At 38.9% G+C, this 23,443-nt stretch overlaps 1 protein-coding gene across 1 annotated transcript in view; it reads right to left on the reverse strand.

Annotated features, from left to right (window-relative positions):
- gnai2b (guanine nucleotide binding protein (G protein), alpha inhibiting activity polypeptide 2b) overlaps window positions 1-22,640 on the reverse strand; it is a 43,816-nt gene extending 21,176 nt beyond the window's left edge. The window contains exon 1 of the mRNA XM_017408445.3: window positions 21,867-22,640. Within this exon, the coding sequence (XP_017263934.1) occupies window positions 21,867-21,984 (118 nt within the window). The 5' untranslated portion in view covers window positions 21,985-22,640. The remainder of the gene's footprint in view (window positions 1-21,866) is intronic.
- Between the last annotated feature and the right edge of the window lie 803 nt (window positions 22,641-23,443).

A 23,443-nucleotide genomic window follows, 5' to 3' on the forward strand; every position in this document is an offset into this window, starting at 1 on the left:
TTAATAAAAAAATGTGCATTTTTGTCTTTCGGCCTCATCAGTGTATAAAAACAATTTATGTATTATTATTATTATTATTATTATTATTATTATTATTATTATAAAGAAAGAAAGTCTAGGATAACCTCTAAAATAAACATGCACCAAAATATCCAAAGCCACCACTGAGACAGCTTCTGCAGCAGTAAACACTTCGAGAGGAACATTTGATTATGATGACATACTCATAAATTTAAACTCAAAAAGGGAAAACAATGCCATCCTGTATGGCTCAGCTGGTTTGAATACCTCAACAATTTCTGTTGTAGCTGAATACAAAATCAAACATCAGTCAGAAATAATGACATACCACTACAGACTTCTACATATTTTCCATTGCTCATGGGAAGAAGCAGCGGTTTTTTGAAGTGGGAACATCTTGATGAAGCTTCTTCTCTTTGGGTACGATCAGCTAACTGGGATGACTCCAAGAGCAGATCTAGACCCACTTAAAACCTGAGCCAACATTAAATCAAAGGCAGCTGTAAAAAAAAAAAGTCATGGACAGCTGACTTTCAGAGAACGACTTTTTGATCCATGTCCTTTAATTATAAGTCTGAGGCCAAGATAAGCCGCATTATAAATTGGCCTAAAATAGCTGCGTCCGCAGGGAAGAGAAGAATCCTTCCAGTGTAGCTCACAGGGCACAGATTCCCTTTGGAAAAGCTGAGGACACTTTGTTAACCCTGCGTGGCGTAGACACACCAAGCAAAGGTAAATCTGCTTGTATTCAACACATGTAAACATGATCTTAAAAGTAAATCAGGTTTATCTATAAAGAAATGGCATTGTGACAACGTGAGAGGAAAAAAAAGGATGTAATCTGAAGGCAATTAAAGAAAAGATGAAGAGATAAGAGTTTCTGGAAATGGAAGTGGAACACATGGGCAAAAGTGACAAGTGAGCCTGAACTGGAGGAGGATGTTGCAGACTTGGACATGAGAGAATTACGAAAAGAGGACACTGAAAAAGGAAAAAACAGTATAATAATAATTAAAAGCATAAAACATAAAATAATTAAAGGTTGGGTTACCTGCCTTGCCAGTAAATGCAGGTATCAGTTGTTGGCACAAATATAAGGAAACTAAATACCAGTTCAGTGATGGAGATCTACAGGATAGTTCAATTTTGTTTTAGTGGGTTTCTATGGAGTGACTATATATATATATATAGTATTTAGTATCCTCCCTGCAGGAGAAAGCAGTCAGAGTGATCTTAGCTTGGAGAATCAGTGAGAAATGTTTCTATGGGAGTCAAATTAGCAGCTATTCAGAAGAGGATTCATGTAAGAGCAAAATTATGTCATTTAAAAACTCACACAATGTTTTATTGTCATTCAATTAGAAGCTGTTGTATTCTTTTTTTTATTTTGTTCTACATTTGTATCAAATATTTATGCTTAACATAATTTGTTTTCCAGCATGTTGCACATGAAATTTGTTGCAACTCATTGCAAACTGTGTTCAACACAATCATCTTAAAATGAATGTTGCAAAGTATTTAGTGGTTATCAAATACACAGAACAAAAACAATTTTGTGTGCCAATAGTTGTAGCAAGATATATATAGTTACATAGCATTTTTGTCCTGCAGCTGGGGTGTCCTGTGGGTTGTGGCTGTCAAACTCTCTATCTTTCATCCATCTAACCATCCATTCTCTACCTCATAACCAGGACCGTGACACAGAGGCAAAGCCAGGACCTCTTTCAACACCTTTGAGAAGACAGCTATAAAATGTAATCTCTCCTATAATCTTCGGATCAGTGGTCTTCCCTGAGGCTTCCTGTTGGGTCATGTTCGAAACACTTAGGATGAAGTTCTCTGGAGGGGGCTCACATTAGGAATACGGTGAAGAGCTCAGCTATTCAGGAGGCGCTTTCAGTAGAGTTACTTTTCCTCCACATCATAGGGAGGCAGCGAAGACGGTTTGAACATCTGGTAAAGATGCCTGCCGGACATCTCCATCTCTAGGGGCATTCAGCTGATTGCGAGTCACATTTGACAGACAACAAACACAAACCATCATTTACTATTTAAACAGATTTTCCTCCTGAAGGAGATGACATCTGTTAGTTTGCCATAGGTGCATTGTGGTCGTTTCCTGTTGGTTTCCACAAATACATGTAATAAAGGGACATCATTCTTCACACACACACACAATCACTAAACAAAGACCCATGCCAGCAGAAGTGAGAGTGCAGCATCAGCAACAATCTAAAGCCAAACTGCTTTGTATTTCTGCTGGCAGTTTGAAAACTCAGCAGCTTTGTCTTAATGCGAACTTGAGCATACTTCTAACGTTAGCATAGAGGCAATGCAGGTCTAAGTGGCATCCAGGTAGGTGTCATGTTTTCAAAGTTTATGACAAAGTTAGAATGGAAAATAATGCTACGAGCTGACATTAAAAAAGTTTATTGCAAATACTTGTAATAAAAGAGTCAAACATAATTTGACTTGATGAAGAAGCAAGATAAACACTTCAGAACTGACCAAAGAGGGGGTGTTTTTCAGACAGATGCTAATGAATATGCACAAAATCTGGTACAAAATATTGCGGTAATCCATCAAGTAGTTGTCGAACTGTTTTGTCAGCCTAGACGCCGCATGCCACGAAGCAGAGTGCAGATATTATAATCTGTAAATTGCAGCTGAGGTGAAGACGGAACCCAGCCAAGATTTTTACTGGAGGCAATCACACACAAACAAACATGCAAGCAAGATTATTATAAATACGTTTTGCTTCTTTAACACAGTATCTATGGGAGGCCTATTATTACAAACAGTATGTTTCACTTTTGCGAGTCACACAGCCCAGTGACATAACGTCACCTCTGTGGAGACGTTTTCCATTTCAACACCACCTAAACCCTTTACCTCATCATATGCCAGCATCTTAGGCCACCTATTGTCTGAGCAACTGCCATGAGAGAATGACTCACTAACCCGGCTGTCGCACGATTCCTCCTTTCTTCTCATCCTAGCTCACTACCCCCCCAACTGTTGGTGTCACGACTGTTTACCAGCGTTAAAAGGGTAACCTCTACAGGGTAAGAATGACACAGATTAGAAAACAAAATCAATACGGATGTTGTTTTTAGCGCAGTAAGTTTAGTTTTCCTTTTTTTCCCCCACGCATAGTGGAGATAATGAGAACACACAGTATCTGATAGAGAGTTAATGGTGTGTGAATTTGGGACCAGCTGTCAGTGTCGTAGTGCCAAAGGTGCACAACGTTTTATTAAACATGACTGAAACAGGTATTTTTGAGAAAGACAAAGAATAAAAGACAATCTTCCCCTAAACATGTAATTCCAGTTTTACTCAAGCTCAATTTCTAATCAATTCAATCAATTACTCTGCACCCAAATATTTTTTCCACATTTATCAATATGGCCACTACCTAAAACAACTAATATCACAACTTCTGAATGTAAAACTTTTGTTCAGAAACAAATGGGTGGCATTAAGATAGATTGTATCATAATTTATTTATAGTTAAATGAGTTTAGGAGTTATACAGAAAGGCCTATCATCTTAGAAGGAGGAAAGCAAAGTAAGGCCAAATCCCATTTCATATCATTCCCTACCTTGCCTACATCTGTCCATAGGCTCTCAATTTAAAGCTGCTAAGAGAAGTGGTTAAAGAATTTCATGGCAACATAAAATATGCCTTTCAAGAAATTTCTGAGCCATCAGTGTTGTTCTTTTAAGTAGACAAACACCACATTAATAAATTGTACACAAAACTGTTTTCAAGCTTGTCCTTCCCCAGGTAATGTCCAAAACATAAGAGTAGGGATAAAAAGTAAAGGGAAGGAGTGAAATATTCAATCGATCCCACAGAAAGCTTGGAGTACTTAATTTTTGAGAGTTAATTCAGTTCAAGACATTTACTTAGAAGTTATGTTGGATTTTTTTTCACTCCTCATTTGGGTCTAATACATGATCGTCTGACTGCAAGAAGTTATTACCAACTTTTTATTTCTTCATTCAAACCAATTTTAGTCTTTTTCTTTATTCCTCTTGACCCACAAGGAGCTCAAGCCTTTAATGAAGGAACTCCACCACTTCAATTTGCAGTGAGGAGCGAAACTCAGAGGTTCTCTTAATGTATCACAGCAAGTGGGTCCCAGTGGTGGCGATCTACGAGCCAAAATGTGTGGCACAAGTGTTTCAATGAGCCACGCAGCCACCTCCCTCTCAGCACCACCTAAACCCTTTTCACATGCAGGGGAGATAATGATGGAGGAATTTTACATGGCTGGATACAGTACACTCTGTGCAACTGCCTGAAGTGGGAAAGTAGGTCATCAGCCTTGCAGGGAGCAGTAGAGCTCCACTGCTTTGCTCTGCAGAGTAGGATGCTTGCTGCACTCTTAGACTGCAGTGATGTTGAACTGCACCATTAAATGCCAGGCGAACGAAAAAGAAAAATGATGCAGCCGGTAAAGGAGGATCGAGAAACAGACGACGGACAGAAAAGAGGAAGTCTTTTTTCGTACCCATAAATCAACAGCAGCACACTAAGAACAGGAGAAAAACATTACCAACAATGGCAGCTTTGATGTAACATGATGGCACGCAATCGATCATCGCTGCCCGAGGAAGAACACTGAGCTCAGAAAAGACGCGCTTCGTTACCGTCTGCTGTTAACAGAGGCGAGCACTTTACATTTAATCCTTTTAGAACTCGCTGCATCCCTCAGCACCACTGATCATCATGTTTAAAGTCAAAGCCCGTAAGCAGTACATATGTGTTTTTGGTAATGCTCTTGGCTGCTTACATCTTTCCACTACAACCACTAATCCTTCCACTATGCAACCTTCTTAGACAAAACATCCTCCTGTTTTAGCAAACATGGCACTCTCTGTGCAAGAAGGTGCTTTTCTTTTCTAATCTGCTCTCTACATGCTCCTCCATGGGAGTGCAAAACATGCGAAATGTAACGTTTTATCTGCTGCACTTGTTATGCCTGACTGTATGCACTCTTAAAAGCACATAATTCAGGCGGTCTTGACATTTTAATAAGATGGCTTTATGGTGTCAAGAAAAGCATTGATAAAAATGAGTTTCGCAGCAGCAATAAATAGTCTGAACTTAGCCATTTTCAGCAAATCTTCCAAGGATGCACCATTTGTGGGTTATAACAGTCCGTTTCAGGATGAGGTTATGAATGGTATCACCGTTCCCCTTCTCCTATGTGGCACTCTATCAAAACTGACTTTTCACTCAGCCAACCAGTAACATTTGCTTTATATATTTTACATCTTCAGCCGGTACCTGAATAAAACAGGGGAGCACAAAAAGCAATTTTCCCAGGTGATGTGGAGAGAGTAATAAAGGTCTCCGTGAGAAACTGAAGCAGGGAAATTGCATGGCATGTGTTTCTAATAAACCTCCAGGACCAATATGGTTTGACTGAATGGGGGAAGAAGAAAGAAAAAAAGGATAAAAGTGAAAAGAGTATCTCAAAGTTTTATAGCTGGCATGTTAGCAAGTGTTATAGTCTATCAAGACCTTGGTCATACTTGCCATAATGTATCTTTTGTGAACAGATCACAAGTGGACAGCTCAATGCATGAGTGTGAATGCATCCAGGACCGACGTGAGGTTAAATCTCTAAGACACCTATACAGAGGTGGCCTGGCCCGGTGATATGATCTCATTGTTTAAGCAGAGTCAATGTATCCTGAACCATAAAAAGAACCTGCTTACAACATGAGTTGGCACGAGTTTGCTTCCTGCAGCTGTCTTTAGCGTCACTTGCATACGGTTGTTTGTCTGATGCTCAGATAAAAATAAAAGCTCTTTCAAATCACGGTGGCGTCTGTATTTAGTTACAGATTGGTTCACAGAACTTCTATGAAAGGGTCAACACAGTACAAGTTTCAATTGCCAGTCACATATTGGTTTCAGCACTGTGTTGTGAAGGTGGGTGAATGTCAATTTGATTTTTGCCGACAGAAATGTCAGCAACACATTTATTTAAGTACAGCAAGCGAAATGATTGTACAGAGACCCTCTACTGCCATTTTCTATCAAATTATCTACAATAAACAGCAATTCTAGGTATGAAGAGGACCTGAGCTTGAATGCATAATGGGCAGAGGGTTAAAAACTGAATGGAGACTTTAATATGTCCTTTTATGAGATTTACCTACCACGCATGAGTAGTGTCAGTATGTGATATTCACAAATAAACATGCTTTAAAAAGGAACAGTCTGTTGATTATTGAAGTGATGTTATGTCAAAAAGTTATCAATAGTTAGTAATGAAGGCCTGTTTTTTCCTCTTTTTTTTCACGCTTACAAAATAACTCTGTCAAAACTAACCTCCTGGTTTGAAATAAGGCTACATTAGCTAATATTAAACCTCCACACTTTTGTATGTCACCATTTGTTGAACATGTTTCTATGTTCTCAACGTAACGACATACGTGTTTGTTCCAAATGTATGTGTATGCACACATACAATCCCGTAGTAATGCTTGTTTAGTTAAGAATACAGTAAAAAAAACAACTAAAAACAAACAGTGTCATGCAAAAGTGTAAAGGTTTATTATTAGCCAATGCAGCGTTCTTTTGCGCTCTTTCACACTGGTATGTCGTTTTTGAGAAAATGTAGCTTTTTAAAGGATGGAAAACAATATAAAATAGGCCCTCATTTGTCTACCCAGTAGTGCAGCTCAGACAAAGTCTTTTGCCTTTTTTTTTCATATTATGTGCTTTATGACTGCTGTCATGGCTGATAAGGTGCCAACTACTGGTAACAATTTGACAGAACTTCACGTCAAATTACCAGACTATCCCTTTAATATTGTGTCTTACTGCATTAGATTACTGATTACAAATGGTGCTGTGCAATACAGGTTAACCAAAATCTTTAGTTCTGTAATCTCTGTCTGGTTTTTGTAATGTTGGAGTGCTTTCCTGTATACCAGTGGTTTAAACACATAAATATTATACGCATCTTACAACCCGTTTCTGTGTTGTTGCAGAAAACAAGAAGAAAGCTTTTAACAAGTGGAAGAAAGTTAAAGGTTTATCAGCTTGGATGGCTTTCTGACACTGAGACAAGCTTTTTTTCTTAATCCTTGGCTCAAACACGCTGACAGGAAACAAAATGTGTTTGTGCTGCCTTGTGTGCACAAATCTCTAAAATTCAGGTCAAACAGGAGCTGGGTGATGAAGCTCACCAAAAACACTGCTTAAACTTCCAGATAAACAAAGGCTTTAAAAACAATAAAAAAAAATAGGATTTTGATTGTTCTATTTCCCAAAGTACTCAGTAACCTATAAGTTGTCCTGCAATTCTGATGGATATTTAATAAGTTAAAGCTTAGTTTAATGTTTTGTTTCACTACAATACAGACCTGCTGTTTTTAAATGTGTCCCAAAGAGCATATAACTAACTTTCTGTGTGAACATAAAATCCAAAAAATATATATATTTGGCTTATAATATTAAATGGCCTTAATTTGATGCACTATAAATAATCATACAATATACAATGTTTTAAGGATTAATAATAGAATTCTTTCAAAGAACGATACTATACTGATTGCTTTTTTAAGTTTTGGATTATGTCCACACAATTTGTGCCCATTGCATTACTTGATAACCCAAACCCCTTTTTTCCACCCCACAGGGACTTCTCACTCTCAGAGAAACTGATTCAAATTTCTTTTTTTTGCATGGGACTGAATTGTTGGAAGTATCACATATCATACAAAACACAAATCACTTAGGTCTTTTAAAAAAAAATCAATGTAAACTCAGCCTTCCCAAAGCCTCTCTTAATTACCTCTAATGAAGTGAAAGCAAATTGATTACTGGTTACAACAGTCAACATGTGCAGGCACTTTAAAACAAAATGCTCTCACTGATATTACAAATGGCTTTTAACAGAAAATAAGAAAGAATGAAAGCTCTTATTAGGCATGAGATATGGAGCCATAATGGTTAAGCGACAGCCCTGATTCAGCCAGACATTGATCTATTTTTATCGCCGGCTACCGAAGGCAAAAGGCAATAATCTTTTGCCCGTGCCTGTGTTTGTTTGCCTCTTAGCGATGGGTGTATGTCTACAACTCATTACCTTTTAGAGTCAACCCAATTCAAGATGGCTGCCACAGCCAACTGACCTTAGCAAGCACAAAAATACCTATAACTCAGCAAATTTTCCAGATATTGAGCTAAAATTTGGTGAGGTAGTGGCTGAGAATTATCCGCAACATATACTCCAAGCACTACAACCCGGTCTGTGTTAGCAAAATATCTCATGACGCACTGGACAGATTTCAATGAAACTTTATAATCAAATAATCACAGGATGTACATCTACAACTGGATAACTTTTGAAGCCACCCTAACTGAAGATGGCTACCACAGCTAATCAACAGTAGTCCTCTCAAAAATGGCTACAACTCAGTTTTACAGATATTGAGCTCATTGTGGTATGGTAGTAGCTGAGAGTTGTCCTCAAGACATACTCTTGCACATCATTTACAAGACTTTATCAAAACAGCTGTAACTTCCTTGCTTCCCAGCATAAAATGATTTTAGTTTAAAACTGTGGCAGGAAAGGCAGCAATTTTTATGTATTATTTCAAGGAATGGTAAACCTTTATTTTTCCCAGCTTCATTTACCATATTTACCTCATTTCTCTCTCTAAACCACTTTTTTTAATCAAGTTACTGTCAATAAAGGCCATGAGTGCCACAAAATCTAAAAAAAGAAACCACGAAAAGTGATACAAATATGTCATGTAATGTTTAAATAGGATATTCTCATTCACAAGCTCAGTTGCCGCCGTATACAAACTGTCCCTCGGACTGAAATGAACAGAGGCTCAATGAGATTCAATTACTTTTTCCATAAATACTATTCACCCATAATATAGCTTTTCATTCTAATTATGTATTTCAAAAGGGGTAAACGTCAACACAGATGAAAAGATTCTTTAATTTGATCAAAATATGCATTTGTGGTAACCCTCTCTTTGACACACAAAAGTATTTTCAGCACTTCAAAATAACACATTTTGACATGTTTATGCTTTTATAATTTGATGCAAAATTTCTGTTTTCCATTGAATGTTTACAGTAGTTTGCACTAATATAAACTGAATCCTCTCTTAGTCAAAGCTGACACCTTTTGAACAGGAGACAGATTATTCATGACGTGACGACTGAAGCTTCCCGCTTGTTGGCTCTCTGGAAAATCAGTTCTCACATATCAAGCCATCACAGCTGGTGTTTACCTTGCAATCATTCTGCTTTCTCTCCCACCTCTCTGTGTTTCTGCATACCAGCATGTCAGCTTTTATTCTACACACTCTCTCTTACACACACACACACACACAGGTTTGCAAAATTAATGAGGAATCAGGACTGTTGGGCAGATGCTGCAGTGTTTGAAGGACATAAAACTATTCAGTATTTTCACATTGTTGGGCTGAGTAAGAGTGCACACCTTTTTATGTGGTCACAATATTTCTTACTGGGAATTTCTTATAAAGAGATCATTTATGAGTGAATAAAAAAAACAAACTCAAAATAGAAAAAAGAAAAAAAAAAAGAAGTGTTAATGCTTTGCTTGATCAAATATATTTATAACCCCGCCTGTTGCACAATGACCACTGGAGACAGGCACCAGCTCCCCCACAGCCCTGCACAAAAAAGCAAGTAAAAGAAAAATGGTTGAATGGATGAATAGATGGACATATATTTATAAGTCATTATTGTTGGAAGACAACAGAATTGCAGCAAAAAATAAACAACTGAAAAAAAATAAAAGGGCATCTTTGACACAAATCTTTGCAGAAATATTTATTGGGTTAAACTTAGCACCGTTTCCACACAAACTGTTTTACTTGTCCTGCGGGGGATAAAATGACTACACCTGATGTCCTCATGTGTTCATGAGGTGTGTGTGCAACAGCAGCTGTTTCATTATTACTAACCTGATGGAGGATAATGTGGGAGCGAAATGAGATGGCGTGTCATTACCACTAGAAAATATGCACAAATGTTGCTATGAAAATAATGAACTCGGTGATTCGAACATTTCTCTTCGAGTTAATTCGGGCCAGTGGCTGAAATGTACTGAATTAAATCAAAAACCATTCTGCTGTAAGTCCATAGAAGAAAAATGGCTCTTGTCCATCTTTAACTTCTGATTGGATTAAATCTGACAGTCATTAAATTACAAGGACAGTCACCATATAACCACACACAAAGGTGAGGCCTTCCTCATATAAGGCAACAATGTTACCCACCAACACTCTGTCATCTATTCATTCTTTCATGGATCCATCTTGCTTTGAAACTGTTTAATAAAGCTATCCTGTACTATGTGATACATCTCAATCTGTTATTCTTAGAGCTAACATCTCACGGTTAACACCAATATTTCACTTAATTTATATTCAATTATGAAAGCAAGGAGGATCATTGTATGTTGATGCTACATCTAAATACTTTTGCTAATAAAAACAATGATCAGGAATGAATCGCTGACATTTACTGGCTGTTTTGCATGTCAGCAAAGAAAGAGACAAAACTTCTGTTCATAAAATTTGAACACTGACTGATGCAGGCTCATTAGTCCTGGCTATGTCATTGTAAATAGCATAAGTATCAAACTTAGAAAGAATAAAGAATAAACTTGCATTCCAATAAACCGTTGGAGGAATTAGGTTTGTTGGGCAAAGAATTGTGACTTCCTGAATTTCTCATGATAAAGGCGTTTGCTTCAACTTTTATTACTTTATATCAAAGGCAAGCTTTTCCTTTTTAGTTGTTATGGTGACACCAGTGACTTATTTTTCTGTAAAATGCCTGAATGCAGTGACTCATAAATAATTGTTAATGATGTGTGCAAAACTGTACTTTGTTTTTTTTTCCCCTCCCTTCAGCAACTTGCTTCAAACATGTTAAAAACATTTTAAGTTTCTGGAGAAAATCACACAATGAGGCTGGATACATTTTTCTCCTTGTATTACTAGAAACCTTTTGTCAGATGTTTTATTCACACATTTGCATTAAACTGTACAGAAAACCTGCTAATACTGGTCTTTCCTCTTGTAGTCATGAGTAAAAAAAATATTAATTTCTTCATCAGTTTTGGTCAAAGCTGTAAAGAGCCACTACAGGGGGTCTAAAGAGCTGCAGGTTTTCCTGGCCAAGGATAGATGGTTTACTATTGTGCCTTCATTCACCAAAGACGTGGTATGTAGTAAATGTCCATGATTTAGAAACAACCTTTATGAGAGGGTTTAGACAGAACATGGAACAGATATCTGGCTTAGTGAAACTTGCATGTTTAGGTCATTTGGAGCGTTGTCGTTCTGAAAAGTCACTAATTTCGACGCCTTCATGCATTTCCTTTTGTGTTTCTGTGGATTACACCATCGCTCCAGCTAAATGCTACTCTTGTCATTACAATTACAGCCTTTGTGTAGTAATCCTTCACTGGCTTGTCTCATTCAAGTACTGAAGCAATTACAGCAGCGACTCTATTGACATCAGTCCTCTTCCCTCTGTAAAGTTTTGGACAGGAAACAATTACTCCCTTAAAACCTGGAAACCTTGAGGACTCGTTGCAACACAGCAATTTTTCTTCCCCTGGTCAGTACTCTTATTTCAACAAGATCAGCGATTGTTTTTTTTTTTTTTACAGAAATTGTGAATGAGCAGTGGGGGGTTGATAGTTTTGTTTTTTCCGGGAATCAACTGGGAGACAAATCAATGACTGACCTTGAAAATAAACCCTGACACTGATGAAGTCTGCAGCACAGCCACTGATCGTAAACGCTACTAAAAGCACCGAGTTCATACGGCTGCAGACGTTTCAATCAGCACAGCCACAGTGCTGCTTCATTTCACTGAGTAGAGCTTTACATCCTACAACGGCAGCAAAAAAAAGGAGGTGATGGAGGTTAACTGCTCCTTAAAAATGTTTGCGGGTATTTTAGTGTCTTCACCCAGGAAGATGTAGTTGAGCTCCTCTAACAAAGTGCCATCTATGCTCGCAAATATCCTAGAAAAATGCTGTTTAACTATTTTAACAAGAAAATTAACGACACCAGAACCCAAAATGTACTAAATTTGCATTTGACATACATTGCTGTAGGAAAACCTATTACTTTTTGTCAGAAATATTTTTTAAAAATCCATCAGGTACGTGTGCCAAAAAGTAATAAAAATCAATTAACTTCCAGATTTCATTTCTCAAAAACTCATTTTCACAACAGCTGTTGGCTGGCCTGAAATCTTTGGTTGGTCATTGACCGGATTTAGTGCGACACTTAAAACTGACACCTTGTTAATAAACTTATTTTTTCCTGTGTTTTTACCCGTTATTGAAAACTGTAATTTCAGGTGAACGCTCAGAATGAATTTAACAGTCTATAACAAACAGATTTTCATTAGAGCACACTATGTGTAGAGAAAGAAGGAGTTTTATGGCTCTATATTAACAACCTCATCCAACAGCGACTGTGTGTGTGTGTGTGTGTGTGTGTGACTGATCGATGAATGTAATATCCTGGCCCGGTAATGTTTCCCTCACCGACCTCTGAAACAGGAGACATCAGAGAGGAGTGACAGCACCTTCTGCTCTCCTGCTCAAGAGGTCCTGATTGTGTCTGAACAAATTTAGGTAAATTTATCCAATAATGGGATGCTTGTGGGGAGGATGATAAATGAACCTGATTATTTGTACTTTGTAGCGCTCACCTTCCCTACGTCTTCCTACATCTTTCCCAGATCAAACTACTCATTTGGACATGTTTGAGGACAGAGCAGAAAATTATACTCAGAGGAATCACTTGTTCGAACAAATGTGCAAAAACTACTAAGCCAAATTTCATAGAAGATTTATTATTTTAAAATACATCAATAGTTTAGGCAGATAATTTCTTCCTGTTCAAGACAACTTTTTAAAGCTAATTTGTGTCACATATTGTATCTGCAGTGTGAAACAACCTGGGCAAGTTAACAAAATGGCTACATCGTGCCTAAAACATGAATAAGCACCAACTGCCCAATACTGTACTGCAAATTAGAGAAACACTAGAAATACAGAATAAAGTTTAACTGTGTGCTAGTCTGAGCTCAGAGGGACGTGAAGCAGTTTGGACTGTCAGGCTCCGTACTGTTTGCCCTCATATTAACATACTTCAAGGGCTGTTGAGTGTAATTTTCGAGTATAAGATCCAAACGGTGTGTGTTCCAGGAAAAAAAAGAAGAGTGGATATGTCTCCTTTAATTATCTCCATTTATGTAGGACCGGTATTCTCAGTGATTACACGGATTCATGAAGTTATTGAGCAAAGCTTTGTAATTTAATTTCTTCCTGTGTCTACTATCTGTTATTTCCACCTCTCATTCCGTGTTTCACCATCAGTCACTGTAACGCTTCATCATGAGGACAAGGTTTCTGGGTGTTCTTGGAGAACCAATTAAGAACTGAAGGTCACGCCAATATTCTGCACACCCAGCACCTCCTACAGCAACATGCTGTGAAGGCAGGTAACATGGTGATGACTAATGGTCCTATCCATATGTTTTGTCATTCGTCTGAGGCACATTTTTACTCTGCATCTACTGTATGTGTGAGGTTGGGTGTAAAATGAAAAAGTGCACACAAAAAACATAAAACAAGTTTCCTAAAAATAGATATGGCTGACAATGTAAATGAAATATGTCTTGTATGCAAGAAAGAAACAGGAAAAAAGAAAGAGAATTAGGAATGAGAATGGACCAGTTCTTTCAATATGTGAATAAAATGTCTGTTCATTATTCCCCCCCGAAACTATCCTGTTCAAACTTCACAAAGTGCTAAAATCTTCAAGAAAAAACAGCTGTCAGAAACTGTATAACTACTGTACATTTCTTTGAAATAAGTTTCTGTAGGTTGTGGCTTTTTGCCACATGAATATAAGACCCAGATTTGCACTGAAAGCTCTTCTTGAACCAATATGCTTGGAGCTTCCCAGTCAGTGAATTAAAACACTCACTGTAGTGGATTTACAGATTTGGAATTCGGCACTTTTCAGTTTTAATTGAAAACTTCCTCCGATGAAAAGAGAAACATCTTCAGAAATAAACAAGAAGTCCAGCTGCCTTCGATTCAACTTATAAGGATTATTCTTTCTTTAAACGTTTCCTTTTTGCACGCATTTTTGTACCGAACAGGACACTGCTTCCAACAAACTGGTTAAAATTTTAAAGCTGTTTCTCTAACGTCCTGTTCAAGCACATGAAGGCTCCAAAAATAACTCAAACACAGGTACATTTTAATAGCATAAAAATTGAATATGTTACCCTCAAAAAACTCACAGCAGCTAGTTTTTAATTTATCATGCTTCAACACAGAAGTGACTTTGCTTTAGAGAGTTCCTCCTTTCGTTCTTGACTGCCTTGCATGTGGCATGAATTACAACAGAAAACATCTTTCTTTTGGGAAAAGTCCGTTGTGTGGCTTTTTGTTTGTTTTTGGTTAAATTCTCCTCCTTTAATTGAAAAAATATGTTCCCGTTCTGATGGAACAAGTGTTGTAAGCTATTCGTGTAACCCTTCAGGAGTTACAAACCCAACTGGCTTTACATGTAAAACCCATTCTGCACTCTTCAGTCCCATCATCTGAAACTTGGAGTCACACAAGATGGAGTCTTTGACCATTGTATGCTTGGGACTGTCATAAGAAAAGCTGCACAGAGTGATGACTGTACCATATGCATGCTGGAATAAGGCAGACCGCAGTTATCTAAATATATCTCAACATGAATTGCAAACCGATGTGTTTAATTGATCGACTTGTATTAAAGACTGCATAAATGTGACTTACAAAATGAATTTAAAAACGGCCAAGATTTTTGGAAGAGGATGTCAGGTCTGAACATGTAACAACGGTCATCGGCCTGATTATGTGTCTAATTCTCACTTCCACAAACACTGAACTTAACACTCCTACAGGGTGTCATAAACCAGCATCCTGCCTCAGGAAATATCCAGAGCTCACTTCCCACTTCATCAAGGCGAGCAGACGCACACCAAGGTTGAATTGCCTCAGACATGATCTCGTTCCAAAATAAGGCACAACACATGTGTGACACCCAAAAGATGTGCCATTCTTTTGCTTACAAAGCCACCGCAACACAGAGCCAAGTTTCATTTGTTTTGTTTTTTTCTTCATGAAACAATATGTGTGTGTGATATTGTGCAAACATAACCTGCTCGTACGGTGCTATAATAATGGGGGCATTGTTAAGCATCGTGTTTTTCTCACATGGAAAACCTCTCCAGCTCAGTGTTCTGTTCGAATCAAAGTAAAAACTGAATTCTAAGCGTGAAGGTGGTACAAGTTATTTCCTGCTGGTTCAGCACACGAATGCAGATGCATTTCCTGATGACTTGGTGGTATTCTCCAGAGACGTGACTAACAGCAGATAAGTATATTCTTTCAGTAAGTGGATAGTTGGGAAGTTGTCATCTCTAGATGGACAGCTTCACCCTGGGCTGCTCTTTCTGCCAAGAGAAGTGACTAATGTCTGTGAAGTACTGTTATTATGCTTGAAGAGGAGATTAAGAAGTAAGCTGAAGTGGATGATGATTCACCGGGTTTTTAAAGGAGTACAGATGGGTATAAATTAGTGACAGGGGAACAGAAGGTAGCGTTAGATTGACCAACTTCCTGCCTTTATAACATTCTTAAATGAGCTTCTTTTCACATCGCGCTGCTCGTAAAGCACTGGTGTAAAGCGTAACTAATTTTTACTTCTCGTGATGTTTAATCATAGATTTTAGTTTTCAGTCCTGATTTCGGCTAAGATGAGGATGTGTCATCTAGTTAGCAGCTTTGACTGAGAGGGCTGGGGTATGGTGCAACATGGTGAAATCAGTGTAAGAGTTGTGTGTGGAGAAATTCGAATGGTCTGGACAAGTTTTTTTTTTTTTTTTGTTATTGTTATGTGGAAATCAAGTGTCTATCAGACCAAGCTGTTGCGAGGACACAGGAAAGTTTTTGAGAACCTAAATTTCCATCGAAACATGGCCTTTGTTCTCATCTACGCTGTATGTTCGTCTGTGATCCATCTGTGACACTTGGCTGTTTAAACCATTATGCAACTGCTATGAAATTGTCTGGCTCATCAAAAAAATAAAACCTCAAACTGTAAGAAACAAAAGAAAGATGAAGTAGTCTTTCTTTTAGTACTGTTTAGAAAAAAATGTGAAAAAGCAGGAAAAATGTGAGCAGAGCTCACACAGGCACAGGTTCATTGCAAAAAAAAAAAAAAAAAAAAAAAGGCTAATGCAAAAAAATGTGAAAATATTTTTGCTGTAATAGAAATTTGTGTACAAATTAGTCCATAAAGAGAGACCATTTAGCAATCCCAGTAAAAATAGCCTGTAATCGACCTAATCTACCTTCAAATTGAAGTTTTCTAATAGGCATGTCTTAATTCTAATCCTTTTCATTTGCTTTGAAATTGATCATTTTCTCTGCTGGCTGCTGTAGAGCTGGGAAATCCCTGCGTATAATGCTTGGCACCATTATGAAGCTTGGAGATTCTCCTTTTTACATATAGGGCTGGAATTCATGATGATATCACTTTAGACCAATAAAAATCGAGTTTTCAAGCCAGCACTCTCAAACAAAACTAGCTTGTTGCCAGGCCAGGTGATAAACCACCAAATTTAACAAACTACAAATCCTTTTGAAACTTTTAAAATGGAGAGTGTGAAAAAAAACAATAACAGTTCTGAAAAATGCCTCATTGTGACTCATTTTGCCAGCATGGGTCACTTATAAAAATTCATTTATTACTCATCCAAATACCATGAAGAGCTTATAAAACGGTTTCACATCCACCATTTACGGCTTTTTTTTCTGAAAGAGTTAGTATTTTGTCAAACACAAAAGGAAGAAATCAACTATAATGTTTTTCATTTCAGCAGCTGCTAACTGCATGTTCTTCGTGATGCCAGGAAATGGCCACTTGGCAGGTAGTTACTAAGTCATTTATACTTTGTATTTTTTACTGCCTTTTGGCTGCCATAAAAGGTGGGCAATAATGTTTGGGCAATAATAATGTCTCTTTGTGAACATCTTTGTTTGTCTGTCTGTTAGCAATATATCTCAAGAACCACTGGAAGCATTTTAATGAAACTCCCAGAAACTATTAACTGATTAACTGTCGGAGTCAACCCGATTTAAGATGGCTGATGCAGCTATTCAAATTTACCAAACACAAAAATGGGTTTAACTCTGTCAGTTTTACAGATATTGGCCTAAATTGTGGTGTCTTAGCAGCTGAGAATCATTCCCATCATATAATCTGAGTTCTAACAAATCAGGTGAGACTATGTTTAAAACTTTGGCTTGCAAGGCAGAGAGCAATAGGATTTCCTTCAAGGAATGGTTTTTATTTATCATTTATCTGCCGGAATAATGAATGCTAGTTTAACTGTGTAAGTCCTTATCAGTGACAGTCCAGACTTGAAAGACTTAAGCGTTGATGATCAACTGTTTTAAAAACTTGGTAAAAAAGAAAGAAAGATACCTAATTGTCTTACCACAGTTTTGCCAAAGAAATGTCTGACCTCATTTAGTTTTAGACAGATAGGCTGATAAAGCATTCCTTTATGCAGCGCTCATATCTCCTAAAGAAATATGAAGCAACAATGAGGCACAAGTGATTAGATCAGACCAAAGAGATGAAATTAAAAAAAAACGTAGTAACCTGACTTTGTGAATCCATCTAAAGTTATCAAGATAAATCTAAATCTGTTACTCAGTAACGACTTTAATGTATCATGAGACACACCAAAGCAAACTCGGACAAGATAATGACAGTCAGTACACAACAGTAAAGAAAAATAAATATTTATATGTGCATTACACACTATATGCATACTTTAAAAGGTCAAGAAACATTTTAAATGTCAAGTATTATTTAATGATGAAATTGCTTCTGGCAGGAGGTTGAGCTTTTGTTTGGATTGGGATTTTTTGGGGTTTTTTAGCCAGTTCCTGAAGATGTCATTAAAGGACTTCTAAATAACTGTTGTCCAAAGCTGCTGTTATGATTTGGATTGTGCAGAAGCTTAATGGGTTGACAGCAGGTCTACAGAACCTCACTGCACTCGGCCAAGAAACAGTTCTGTACAAAACCCCTCACACACCGGCAAAAAATGTGCCTGATTTAATTCCTCTGGACACATGGTGAAATATTTACATTCTCTACTGAAGCATCACGCCAAGTATGCTGTTAGCGCTTCGGAAGACACGAGCGTGGCTTTTCATCCAGATGCAGGCAATCAGTTCGTTTTATCCCTTCTGCGTGTAAGCAATATGGTAATGATTTTTTTCTTTCTAATTTCTTAGATGGCTCATCACCGACGAATGATTTTCTAAAATTGAGAGATGCTCGAACCAGACAGATTTAGTCACACCAATGATCTATTCAAGATGGCAAATCATGTTGTTAATTACTGCCTTATTTACACAGCCAGAAAACTCTTCCAGGTAGCAACGGGACCAGAATGAGATGATGTGATAAGATAGAAGAGATCAGAGTATCCTATAAATCTGATTCATTAGGAAATGTACACTAAACTGTATTTATTAGTGCAGAAAGTAATAAAAAAACAGTGAAACTACAGGCTCACATACATGAATCTTGAGTGTACATATGGAAATTTTGTTTGGTTGTACATAAAATACTTGCTATCCAAGGTTTTATGAGTTGCTTTTGTTGCATCTATGATTTCAGAAAATTACAAATGGCCTCATTCATTTTTATACATTTACAACTATAAGAAAATATTTAATTAACATTTAAAAACACGCAACCTTGTGTTTTTGCAGAAATCCAAACAATTCGAAAACTTTTAGTGTTGACTGATCACTTGCCAAATTTAATGGAACATTTTTTTCCTTTTTTTTTAAATAATCAGCATCAACACCTGAGCATGCTAAGATAATTAAAAGACAGGCACATCTGTGGGCAGCACTATGTTGACGCTATGCCCTTCTGTCAACGCACTTCTCAGAATGGGGTTGCCTTTTTCAGTAAACCAGCAGACTCCAAGGAAGTTGATGAGAAAGCGTCCTTTTAGACAAAAAGTATGGAGAATTTTAAACTCGCAACTGCATTCAAACTGCTTTACAAATGCCAAGATATTGGGTGTTTTCTTAGTTTTTGTCTTCTTAAATCCTCCTAATTGGTTTTCTTGGGTGTCATTGTGTTATTCTGATATTATAGCCTATAGACGACCTCAGTTGTCCCAACCCTAAGTTCCACACTCACTTGTCTTCCAACACCACACCTGTTTTCATTCTGTAATCGCCAACTTCAGTACTTCCACTCCCGGGACTGTCAGATCGCCTGTTCACCTTCACGCAGCTTGCTTGCTTCCTGTTTGATGTCTTGACTTTAGTTCCAGATGTCTCAGGTTTTGATCCCAAACATGTCACCTGCCTGCCTGAATTTGGGTCCGTTTTACCACAACTCCATGCACACAGATAGGAATGTTTACAGAGTGGGCCCCGGGATTACATTACAATCAGTGTTTCAATTTTTTGTTGTTGTTGTTGTTTTATAAAACTCTAGTTGATTTGTAATGTTTATGAGTAATAAACTTTATGGGCCAATAACAGTCAAATTGAGACATAATTAAGACACTTTAGGGTTCCTTTACAAAACAGTTCCACAATATGGCTGCAAAGACCAGTCCTCTTTAAGCCTCTGGCCGTTCATAAATCACCAATTAAGACGCCCAGATCCTATGAAGTTGTGTGTATCCATTAATGAAGCCGGCAAAAAGAATAACGAGGAGAGCTACACAAAAATGTGTGTTGGACATCCCTTTTGGACATGTTGGACATTTAGAATCTCACAGTTGGATGGTTATACAGACTGTCATCACAACATCACACCATTGAGCCATGAAGCAATCCTCCCCTTTCATAAGTTGACCATTACTGCCGGCGGTTACTACCCGGCTTGGTGGCTCACAGGTGTGTAATTAGCGGGTCGCCTTATGCTCCCCGTATCGCTTCGGTCCTTTCCCAAATTACATCACGATCAGGCACGTTATTACAAAAAAAGCACGTCGTTTGCATGAATCTCACGCTAATGTCAAGATTAAATGTGCTACAAGTACCAATTCGGTGTAAATTTGAGTAAAAATTTGCACATGTTCTCCAAACTGGTCTCCAGCTAATGAGGAACAGTTGCAGCCCAGTGAGCTACTAGCTTTAGAGCAGGGGTGGCCAATCCTGGTCCTCGAGGGCCACTATCCTGCATGTTTTCCTTGTTTCTCTGGTCCAACACAACTGATTCAGTGGTTAAATCACCTCTTCATGTTCTGCAGAAGCCTGTTAATCACCCATTGATTCCAATCAGGTGTGATGGAGCAGAGGAACAAGTAAGACCTGCAGGATGGTGGCCCTCGAGGACCAGGATTGGACACCCTGCTTCAGAGTAAGACGTCAAGATGTCCTGAGAAATGAAGTGGTCTCTAAACCTCTAGTCCCATCTTACATGTTTTCATATTTGCTTTGCCAAGGCTGAAAATGAGCCTTCACTTTTTTTCTTTTTTGTGCTCACTCACAATGCATGCCATTCAGGGGTCACCCACTCTTTTATCATTACCCTTTAACAACAGCCCCCTCTTCTGCTCTGACGTCACATACAAACTTTCAAAGATCATCCACAGCTCAGCTAGAGGCGTGAACGGCTGACATGGAAATCAGGAGCACAATCAACCGTCGACATTTAACCAGTTCAGGCAGCAATAGTAAGCCCCATCGGTCAGTTTTCTCCTCGCGTATAGCTCACAGTAAAAGCTGAAACTAACACAAAAGTCTGCATTATCAGGCGTGGAACCTTGTGTCGTCCGGTTATCAAAATTTGAACCAGAAATTTAACTGGACCAAGTCTTCTTGAAACAGCTTGTTACAGCAAGATGACACACTTTCACATCCATCTGTCTTTCTCCATCATCATCCATGTCCTCCACACACACACACAAAAAAACCTTGATATTGTGCCCCAGGCCTGGTGTTACTTCAGAACATTTAGTGAAAAACGGAGAAAGACAAATCAAAATCCTAATGATGGAGGATAAAGGCAGCTGAAAATGATAAGAGGAGAAGTGAGAATGTGGTAATGAGTAGGAGGATGTGTGTTGGCTGTTTGCCTGTGTGTGTGTGTGTGTATGTGTGTGTGTGTGTGTGTGTGTGTGTGTGTGTGTGTGTGTGTGTGTGTGTGAAAGAGTGTTGGCACATTCAGTACGAGAGAGGAAAAAGGCCGAGGGAAGAACGAAGACAGTGTGTTCAAAAGCTTCAAGAATCAGCTAAGAAAACCTGCTGTTTTTGGTCTGTTTTATTTCCTTTTTTTTAAGCAAACAGTTGAAGTTATTTGTGTTATGTTCCCTCTGCTGGTTCTGGAGCTTCTGTTAATGTTTAGTCCTGGTCCACAGTTTCTGTAAGGCGGCATTAAATCAAGCTTTCTGGGTGGAAAAAACACACCAGCTCCGAGCTCTGAGATGCTGGGCAGTTTGTTGACATGATATTCGACTTTATCTCCAGGAATGCAAACACTTGTGTTGGTTAATGAATAACACTTAAATAATCCTATTTGAAATTGACTCTTGGACAGATGAACACTGGGATGCCTCTCCTTTATTCTCTGCCAATCTAAGGCACACTTTCCTGTCTTGGTTAGACTATTTTATGACCTGACTGCATTTTTTTTTACCCATGTCAGCAGAGACTTCTTTCAGTTTAACATCCCAATCTGAGGGTACCTACCTAATAAGAGCAATTTCACTTCTCTTGCTGCCTTCTCTCCGTCTTCTCGGAGGTTTTTGTCAATCATTTTGGACCTCTCCGCGGCAGCCTTATCCTCTGCGCTCACAGTACAACCCATGGATCCAGGCAGGCAGGGGCGCACCGACCACACGCGCAAAAAATAAAAAATAAAACGAGGTTTACTGCTGATGCCTGAGATGAGGATGGAGCAGCTTCTGATCCCTGTAGAGAGTAATAATAATAAAAAAATCAATTCGAGTTTTTGCCCTAATAGGGAAGAAAAATAAAGTCCGGCTCCTTGCTCTTCTGCTCAACTAGAAGCTATTTGGTCCATGCCGAGACGCTGTGAGCCCTCTGCGCTGCCTCCATCCGTCCACAGGCTGGAAGATGCCCGCGCTGCTGCCCGCTGCCCGCCGCCCGCCTTCGTCGTATCGGCCTGGTGAGAGCGCGTGCCTCGCTGCGGCTCCTGCGCGGCGCTCGATATCAGTCTCGCGTGAAAACCCTCAGCACTCCCGGCTGCGTCGAAAGGAGTCAATCAGCGGCGCTGACGTCACTCCGGGCAACTTGTCGCGATAGTCCAATTAAAGGCAGGTGAGCTCAGCTCCGCGCGCTCGTGATCTGAGCAGGAGTGAGCCGTCCGCGCGGACTGCGGCGGGCGCTCCTCCGGCTTCGTGCCTCTGCGTTCTGGAGAGAGACGAAAACAAGCCGTCCCAGCTGTCCTCCGGGGGACTGAGTGCGCCACGCAGGAGGCGCTTTGCGTCTGAGAACAAGCAGGGTGCGCCGAGGAAAAAAAGGGGGCTAAATGTGTCTTTGCGTCACATGTTTCAGAAATACCTTGGCATATGATGAGGAAGTTAGAGGAACTGGTGCACAGCGCCACCAAGTGGACACATCTGACTGCTCTCTGCCAGCAGAAAGCAGTTCTAATTAAAGGCCTAGCATTCCTCAAGGACTAGTACTTATCGCCCGCCGCCTTTCACTACAAAGCTTTAATTTACAAGAGCACAGCCACATCTCGCGAGATGAGGTAATGCTCTGAGTATATGTTGAAGAGGACTCTCATCTACTACCACGCCAAGTTTTACCTCAATATCTGTGAATTGGACTCAGTTATACGCATTTTTGGATTGCCTAATGTCGATTTGCTGTGGCGGCCATCTTGAATTGGGATGATTTCAAAATCTAATCATCTGTAGGTGGGCGCCCAGTGATGTTTTCTGAAGGTTTCATCAAAATCTGTGGAGTGGTTCTTGAGATATTTTGCTAACAGACAGAACAGACTCCAACAGTCAATGGCAATTTTTTATGAACGTAACTCATTTGATCGGCTGGCGCTTAAAGTATGTGATGGGGATGAGTAGGAGCTACGACCACACCCAATTTGAGCACAATATCTGTAAAATTCACTCATCATAGCCATTTTTGTGTTTGCTAAGGTAGCCTTTTTCCTGGGAGTTTTCTTAAAATTTGGACAGTGGTTTGTGAGATATTTTGCTACGGGTTTAGAAAAATAAAACGCACAGATACAGGCAAAAACACTGCATTAAATTTTTTGCCTGCGGGGGATAATGATGGTG

This window comes from Kryptolebias marmoratus, linkage group LG4 (genome assembly GCF_001649575.2).
Source record: "Kryptolebias marmoratus isolate JLee-2015 linkage group LG4, ASM164957v2, whole genome shotgun sequence".
NCBI lineage: Eukaryota > Metazoa > Chordata > Actinopteri > Cyprinodontiformes > Rivulidae > Kryptolebias > Kryptolebias marmoratus.